The sequence below is a fragment of the Zootoca vivipara genome, chromosome 7, assembly GCF_963506605.1.
Source record: "Zootoca vivipara chromosome 7, rZooViv1.1, whole genome shotgun sequence".
Lineage (NCBI taxonomy): Eukaryota > Metazoa > Chordata > Lepidosauria > Squamata > Lacertidae > Zootoca > Zootoca vivipara.
This window is the reverse complement of record NC_083282.1, coordinates 13205836-13214823: the sequence shown is the minus strand read 5'-3', so window position 1 is coordinate 13214823 and position 8988 is coordinate 13205836. Positions and strand designations below refer to the sequence as shown.

Genomic DNA, 8988 nt, shown 5'->3' with positions numbered 1-8988 from the left:
TCTGTTTGGGGTTTCATCATGCAAGGAGGATAGTCACAAGCTGCCATTTTTCAATTAGTTTCTTTTCCAAAAAGAAAAATAAGAATGGGTGAGGGGAGAAGATGGAGCAAGCAGGACAAAGCAGGGGTGGGGTGGGGAGAAAGGAAGAAAACTGTATGAAAATAAACATGACCATTGCTTCTGCTTTAGAGAAAACAGTCCTCTATTTGAAATGTATTTTTCTAAGCCGGCACACAAGCCGCCAGGACTTTTCCACTGTAGTGCAGTATACTGCATTGTTTTTATATTTATTACTTCATGGAAAAAGTTGCTATGGTTCAGTTTTGAAAGAATTTGTATTTCTCATATTGCTTCCTTTTTGTTTGGATTTCTAAACCTCTTAGACGTATATAAATTGGCGGCATACTAACAGTAAAGGTAAAGGTAAAAGGACCCCTGTTAGGTCCAATCGTGGATGACTCTAGGGTTGCGGCGCTCATCTCGCTTTATTGGCCGAGGGAGCCGCTGTACAGCTTCCGGGTCATGTGGCCAGCATGACTAACCTGCTTCTGGCAAACCAGAGCAGTGCACAGAAACGCCATTTACCTTCCCGCCGGAGTGGTACCTATTTATCTACTTGTACTTTGGCGTGCTTTTGAACTGCTAGGTTGGCAGGAGCAGGGACCGAGCAACGGGAGCTCACCCCGCGCCACCTGTGTATTTCTGCTTAAATCATCAAAAGAAGGCTCTTCCTGCGGGAAGCTTGAGACAAGAGAGCTTGCTAATCTTGCAACATTACTGCATTGCAGGTTTAATCACCTTGGTTTTAAGGGGCTTATCCTTTGAAATGTTTTAATGTCAATAGCCTACCTTTCCTTCCCTCCCCCAACCCCCAGGAGTAGAAGAAAAGAGTGCAATAAATGTTCTAGGAAAATAAAAATAATTTATTAAAACATATCTGCTCTTAAAAAGGACAACTTCACTGAAGTTTGTCCTCAAGTCAGTATACTTTGAGCATGGGTAGGAGTGTTCAACACAACCAGAGTCTACCTACATGCGCACACACATATCTACAGCTGTTATTTTATGTTTGGGCTAAGTTTTGCTCCACCTTCATGCAGGCAAACTTTGACCCCAGTTAACCAGCCAGTCAGCATGCTCTGTTTTAAGTCAGTCATCTCTGCATGAAATGATAACAGTTAACGTCAGAATCTATGTTGAGCGGTCACACATCTGTGCAGAGATGCAAGCTCTGGAGGGAACCCACACGAGGAACCCTATAAATTATTACATACTGCCAGTTGTTTAGGAAAAGTAGAGACAGTGAATTATTCAAAGCATTTTCTATGTCCCATAAAAAGTTGGTCTGTGCAGAGCTACTCCAGAGCTTATTTATTTTAGCAAGGGAGGCTGATCTTATCTGGCTTAAGAGTGTCAACGCATCCATGTTGATAGATGGATCTGGATGACCCAAAATGCGCAAGTCCTCCTTGCCAACAGCATCTTTTTAATGGAAAATGAACTTTCCCTAGTAACTGGCCAGCAGTTTCACTTGGTTTTCCTTGCGGACTATATTATTGCAGTGTGCTGGAATCTGAGAACTGCAAGAGTCAATATATGCCCATCCTCCGTGGAAAAATATAAGTTGCATTTCGGCAGTTCTGTACAGTCAGTTCATTTCAGTCCATCCAGCCTGCAAAGACATGGGCTTCCTCCTTAACGGAAAAAATGGCACTCTCTTCCGTTTTACTTCCTCTTCCCTCCTGGACTTGGAGTTCATGTCCCCTGAGGCTCCTTATTGATTGGCATTTTACACAACTCCTGGTAGAATTCAGACTCCAGGAACCGTGGATAGGAATTATTCTCCATCAAGCTGTAGACTCTCTTCTGGGCTGTGCTGAAGCAAGTATCTGTAGCCTCTTGGAGGTTCTGAGCAATGGTATTCTTGGTCTGAAAGTCTATGTTGATCTGAAAATTAAAGGAAAGAAAGAACATGAATTGCCCATTCCGGATCAGACCCAAGGAATCATTTAACTTAAACCCAACAGTGGCTAGCTAGCTGCCTTGAGACATTCACAAAGATGAGTGACCTTCACCTGCTGCTTACTCCCAGGATCTAATAATCTAAGGTAAACGGTCTCTAAATTTGGCGGCTGCTATGACAAATGGTAACTGACAGAGAAATTCAGGAATGCATATAGGCCTAACTGTTTTCAAGTCATCAAAGCCAAAGGTCATTGCACCCCTTCTTGCAACAAGGAACTATGTTCCAGCATGTCCACATATTTCTACATGAAGGCCAAGCAATTTGTGGATGGGCAGAATTCTCCTATCCCTCTGTACTGTGAACACCAGTAGAATGAATATAGCTTGTGAGTGGTGGCATTTCCCCCTTGGTACAGATTAAGGGCAGCTACCAACCCACCAGACTCATGGTAGCCAAGTTTAGGGCTGGTGGTTTTAATACCAGTGGGATTTTAAGTGGGAAAACGATGCTACTCTTTTTTCTACTAATAAAATACTTTGCACCCGTCGTGTAACATGATGCTTAGCTGTGTACAGACTCTGCAGGAAAGTCCCTTGTTGTGGTATGCTGCTACTTATATTAAGTGCTACCTAAAAATTGGGTGTATGGGAGATCCCCTTGATGTCCGTTAAGTTTCCCATAGCCTTCACCTTAATGAGACTGTGATGTCTACACCGTGCCTTTGGTAAGTTACAATCTCACAGCCTAAGAACATGTAGGGCCTATTTTAAGTTGCATTTTTCTTCTAATTGTAAACTCTGGACTGCAACCCTAGGAGAATTGTACATGGAAACCAATATATCACAACTGCCAGCTCTGTGTGGATTTAGACAAGAGTTCTGGAGCAGGCGTTTATAGAGTAACCTTCTCACAAACTGGTATTCTCTAGATATTTTGGTAGCTGCAGTCCAAAACATCTGGAAACGACCATATTGAAGAAGGATACTATAAAATCTGCTGACGGATTAGACTTTCTTGTGGGTTCTCAGTTATGAAACAGTTGTTTTTCAAGTGGATTCCTTCCCAGGGAGTAATTACAAATGCCAAATAGCTTGCAAAGTGAGCCTGGGAATGAGTATTCCTAATTCTAATGATGCCACAGAAAGGAATAGGAAGTGATGAGAGTGTGAAAAAAATAAATAACTTGGGAAGTTCTGCTTACCTCTTTGGGAGCTTCCTTTTCAATAAAGTCGCTGTAAATTTTCTTAGCCTTGGCGGTCATTTTCTGTGGGGACTTCGTTTTCTTGAAATCCTCACAAGCCAGCCAGAAGTCAATGTTCTCTTCACAAAACTCAGATTTCAAGAATGCTCTGAACGCTGCCAGACCATCTGCAAAGGAAGGTGAAAGAGATGGATTAGCTCAAAACATCCCAGGAATGCTGTGTGTATATATGCTGTGCCTTCCTACGTCTCGCTCTTGTTCAGTCTGCAACTTCGCTGGATCATTTAAATAAAAAGTACCAGAACTTTCCCCCACTTAAAAAAACCAAACCAAACAACAACGGGGAGTATGAGGAATCTAAAGTGACCAGCCAATTTTACATTCTGCATCATAGTTTTTAAATCAACTTGTGTTGATTTAAAAACCTTGAAAGTGAACGCCTTGAAACTGAAAGCAGGGAAAACATTCTACAATTTCTCTCCTGCCGTTTTGAAATTGTATATTAACCTTTAGATGTTTATGGAACAGCTATGAACTTCTGGAAGGTATCTGCGGTGGAAAGGCTGACTCGAGAGTCCACTCGGCAGCAAATGCCATATAACTAATGAAGTCTGCATTTTTTCATTAGTTTAGCAAGTAAAGGCCAGGGCTGCAGAGTGAACTGAGCTCCCATACAGGAGCTCACAGAGGAACAGATCAAAAAAGGATCTTGTTAGCATCGCAGTGCACTGTCTACAGGAGACCTTAGCCAAAGTTGACCGAAATCAATTAAAGGCTCCTAAATACTGCAGGAGCTTTGAAGTGAACTAATAATGGGCACCTTGCAGCCTAGAGACTCTTTTAAATGCAGTGCTCTAGTGGAAAAGACTACTTTTTAAGCCAGTGGTGCTACATCTGCAATTGGTAGCCCATAATAATCAGCTACTTGGCAGGCGCCTAGTGGAAAACCCTGGATTACCCATCAAGGCATTTCGCAATCAGCCAGAGAAGTACACGGGAGATTACAAGAAAGGATTTTTAACAGTACCCAGGTGTTCTGCACGGCACATGCAAGACTAAGGGTTAGTGGAGCCTGAATCTGTGCACAACTGAATATGCACACAACTGCTTTACTGTCCCATGGTGTGATTAATTGTGAGGCTTTTAAATGAGACTTTTCCTACAGCGTGCAAGCACCGCTCAGCACACTGCCTTGCCATGTGCAGGAAGAAACTGCTCTCTCTTTTCTTCACTGCAGATGTCTATTCTCCAGCTTACAGAGTTCCAAAGGAATGCAAGGTCAGCTAAAAATACAGGCTAGCTATGGAGCTGCAACACAGGAGAGCTATTGCCATGGGAAGCGCTGTGGAATTATGCCTGAACAGCTAACTCCTATCTTACGGAGCATCTTTTCCAGGAGAACCCTCACAAAAGGAGCCACTATTCTTGTGTGTTAATGTCTTGCTCATTAAATAAACTTACATTTGTTAGCAAGCAGCTCATCAAATGCTTCCGACCATAGCTGGGCTTCCTCGGGAGACGGCCTGGAAGAACAGGAGAAAAATAGGGTGATTATTATCACTGCTTTGGTGGCCTATTGAATAGATTTTTTAAAAATAAAAATAAAAAATCCACTGGTGAGAAAAAGTGAGATGCATACCTAATACATGCCTTTTGCCGCCCTTTCTTGTTGGCCTTTGCAGTGGTAGAACTGGAAGAGTTCTGCAGGAAGTAACTCAACCGTGATTTCCAATCTTTCATGCTAAAAAGGAAACAAAGAAAAATCAAGTTCAACTAACTGTACCCTTTGATTTTAGAAATGGAAAGAAGTCTGAATCTGTGGCTAATTAACATAAACTGAGTTCTGTTTGCTTAACAAAATTCCCAGATTTGATGAATGCATCTGCACCACAACAAGGACAAATTACTGAGAACAATTTCAGCAGGATCAGAGATAAATTCTGAGAATAGGGAGTTCAATGCAGTATTTTTTTTCAAAAAAAATACTTGCTCATGTCTCTTTCCCTTCACACAAAATGCTAGACTTGTGCGAATTAAGTTGCAGAATCCCTGTTAGTAGAATGGCAGGACGTGTGTGTGTGTGTGTGTGTGTGTGTGTGTGTGTGTGTGTTAAAGTGAATCTTATGTATGCATTCTTGGAAGTAAATTCCGCTAACCCTAACAAGAGGACACACAATGGATCAGGTTCTGAATCTCCCTTTCCTGGTACTGTATCTGGAAATATCACTCGGGCTTTCAATACAGCAGTATAAATTATACAGTATGCATGCTGCAGCCGATCTAATATTAGTACAATACTGCACAATCTTCAGATTGATTCTGCAGAAGATGGACAGCCAAGCCAACATTGGCAACTCTATCCTGTAGCCAGGAGATGCACAATGCATTTTAAACCGTGCCAAGCAGCAGATAGATTTACAGGTGTTTCGATTTTGCACAACAGGTATGCCCTGCAATATTCGAAACACAATACTGTTTTTTTAAAAAAGCACAACGCCTTTTGCTCTAATGGGGGGGTATTGTTTCACCAAGGGTTGGAGTACGACTGAATTGCATACTTCCTCCTCACGTTAAAACAAATGAAAAGACCCCTTTGAAAGGATCGATCGTCTCTCATACGTGCCAATTCTTAGTTCTTCATTCAGAATGTTTGCGGATCAGACTTCACAAAGAGATTATTTTCCCATCCGGAATACAAAACTCCCAAGGCAATGGGATGCTAGTGTGCTTTAGGTGCATACAAAAACACGCTTTGTTAAGACTGAAACGCAACACTGCTTGGAATGAAAGACGATCCAGCCACAGGGAAGCAGTTTTAAGCCCCAGTCATTCCCATAGGAAGAGTATTAGCCGAGCTTGTGGGGCGCTGCAAATTCCTGCCATCCTACACACGTTTTCTATTAAGTCTCCCTGCAAACAGTGAGGCTGACTTCAGTAAGGAAACTTAAGGCTGAACAGTAAGAGAGCACTCTAGGACATTCCCAACGGTCCTTTGCTGCAAAACTGTTTCATGCCTGTCCCCCAAATCAATCACACCTGCAAGCCTTAGACTACGCAACGCCGGTGCCGGACAGAGCAAGCCTCTGAGTTGAACAGAACCCTTCGCCCCAAACCGCTCTGCATAACTCTCTAAACTTGCGACCAAAAAATCCTAAGAAAATAAAACGAAACCAGAAGAAAGGAATGCACAGCATCCACAGTGGGGGAAAATCCCCTTTACCACCTCCAGCATAACTTTCCTCCAGCACGAAACATTTCGATCCAAAAAAAGAGAAACGTGGCTTACAAGTAGCCCCTTCTCCCTCAAAGACAATTGGATTTTTGCCTTTTAACTTACATGGTTCTCTTCATCTTCCCTTTTTTCTCTTCTTTGCTCTGGCAGTTGCTGGCGCTCCTCTCCATTGGGCTGCGGTTGTGCTGGAGAGCCAGAAACATTGCACTCTGCATAATCTCTTCGCTTCGAGGTGCTTCCCCGAGCTAGGCTGCGAGATACTGTAACTGAGCGTCAGCCGGGGCTCGCCTTTTATACAGAGGAAGGCTGGCGAGGGCGGGGCTTCGGCCTCACGCCTTCCGCCAGCTGATTCGCTCAGCACAAGGGACACAGCCAAGGACGCCTCCCAACCCAGGCGCTCGCCAGCCAGGTTCTGACGCAGGCAGTGCGCTCCCGTCTTGCACAAAAGCAGTCGGGCTGGTGCAAGCGCTTCCCTCCCCTCTTGCAATTCTTAATCTTTTGTCCCCCCCCCCCCGCTTAACAGGGGAAAAAAGACTTTTGAGAGACTTGCTTTTTTGGCAGCTGGAAACGGGCGAAAAATAGACCTCACGAGGCGCTTGCAAATTGGGGATACGGTTGCAGGAGATAAAAATATTCCGGTGACTTTTCTGCTTTTGCAGTTAGGTTGATGGAGAGAGCCTTATATGGTGTTGATTTCATTTTATTAGGCGAGAACTTGCAAGAGACGTGAGCGGGGCTGGGGTGGACCCGCACATTTGAAATATCGGTAAATTCCCACCCACCTTTCACCATCAGCCTCAGATACTTGAACACACCAGGGAATAACACCCTGTGATACTTGTAGGTAACAGTTCCTAGGGTCGTGCACGTTTAGGTTGCAATCCGTTATACGCATTTACCTGGCATTAAGTCCCACAAAAACCAGCCAGCGGGGTTTACTTCTGAGTAGACATGCATAGAATTGCATTAGCTACTACACGTTTCTGCCCCCTTTCAAAGAACCTGCGATAAACCATGCCAAAAACGATCTTTGTAGCACAAGCATCTCTTAAAGCCTTAGCTCCTGGAAATGCAGTGTTTTCAACCTAGGCTGGAAGGGATTTTGCTCCCTTCTTTTTTGGTGGGATGTTTTGCACAACCTGCCTGTGCTTGTCCTAATCCCATGTTTGGTGTGTCTACGGAAAAAGACTCCAATGGCTAAGAAAGCTTCTTATACTTAACGTGTTCCCTGGATGGAACTAAGGTTGCAGTGAGCCACACAATGCAATGCACATTTAGTTAAGAAACCAGGTCAGTTTGGGACTAAGATCTTAAGCAGGGTACAGATTCCACTGCACCCCAAAGACTGATTACCGGCTTGATTTCAGACTGTGTATTCTCAGTGTTAAGTTCACATGTTCACAAGAGAAATGACAACTGAGACCTGCAAAAAAGGAGAAGGAAAGAAGGGAGGAAGGCTGAATTGTCCTTTTCAGACAACTCTACCAGGACACTCCATGGCCATTTCAGCTACATAAGGATTGGCACTCTGAGAATCATAATGAATTTGGTATTAGTAGGCTATATCAAGACAGATTTCCCCTTCTCTCTTTGATCTCCACAAATCAGTTAATAGAATCCTGAATATTATTTTTGTTAAAGGAGGGGGGCGCTCTTTAATCTCCCTTGTCTTTATGCTTGCACTTTGCTCAGAAATTTGCATCTATTCCTTGCTATGAAGATCTTTGGCCAGCAGAGTCTGATCTGATACTTTCGGTCTAACATCATTTAGGCATGTAGCATTTCACATTTCCCTCCCCTGCTTTACTACATGTTTGACCTGAAACTTTTCTCTAAGAGGATACATCATCATCATCATCATCATCATCATCATTAAAAAGACAGGAAAAAGAGGAAATGCATGGGGACATTTACTGTCGGAGTATTATATAATGCAAACTGGTTGCATGCTGAAAGGCAAAACCTCAGCCTCGTCTCACTATCACTTCCACTACTGCTTTCTCCAGACACTGACTGCAAAACGTTGCATCAGAATCAGCCCGCAGTGAGAAAGCTTGTCTCAGTTTTTGAGCAGTTGGGAAAATACTAGCTACCGTGGGAAAGAGCGGCAATGTCACATTGCAGGGGAGTGGGCACAATAATCCCCTGGGTGAACTTTTCACCCAACTTGGATGGCTTCAAAGGAGGATCAGACAAATTCATAGAGGATCAGGCTATCAGTGGCTACCAGCCAAGCTGGCTATATTCTACTGCCACTGTTGGAGGCAGCATGCCTTTGAATGCCAACTGCTGGGACTCCCAAGTTGGGAGAATGCCTCTAGAATCTAAGAATTATAGAGTGGAAGGGACCCTGAGGATCATCTAGTCCAACCCCCTGCAGGAATATGCAGCTGTCCCATACAAGGATCAAACCTGCAACCTTGGCGTTATCAGCACCATGCTCTAACCCTGTTGTACTCAGGTCCTGCGTTCAGGCTTCTCAAAGGCAGCTGGTTGTTGTTGTTGTTGTTGTTGTTGTTGTTATTATTATTATTATTATCATTTTATTATTTATATCTATTAGTCACTTTAAGGTAAAGGGACCCCTGA

The 8988-nt window shown here is 43.5% G+C and overlaps 1 protein-coding gene across 1 annotated transcript; it reads right to left on the bottom strand.

Moving 5' to 3' along the window:
* Window positions 1-902: 902 nt before the first annotated feature.
* On the bottom strand, window positions 903-6651 carry RGS2 (regulator of G protein signaling 2). Its single transcript, XM_035123824.2, has 5 exons — window positions 6505-6651; window positions 4807-4908; window positions 4629-4690; window positions 3168-3334; window positions 903-1947 (listed from the first exon to the last, which is right to left on the bottom strand). The coding sequence occupies exons 1-5, from the start codon at window positions 6612-6614 to the stop codon at window positions 1756-1758; spliced, it is 633 nt and encodes a 210-aa protein (XP_034979715.1). The 5' UTR covers window positions 6615-6651; the 3' UTR covers window positions 903-1755.
* Between the last annotated feature and the right edge of the window lie 2337 nt (window positions 6652-8988).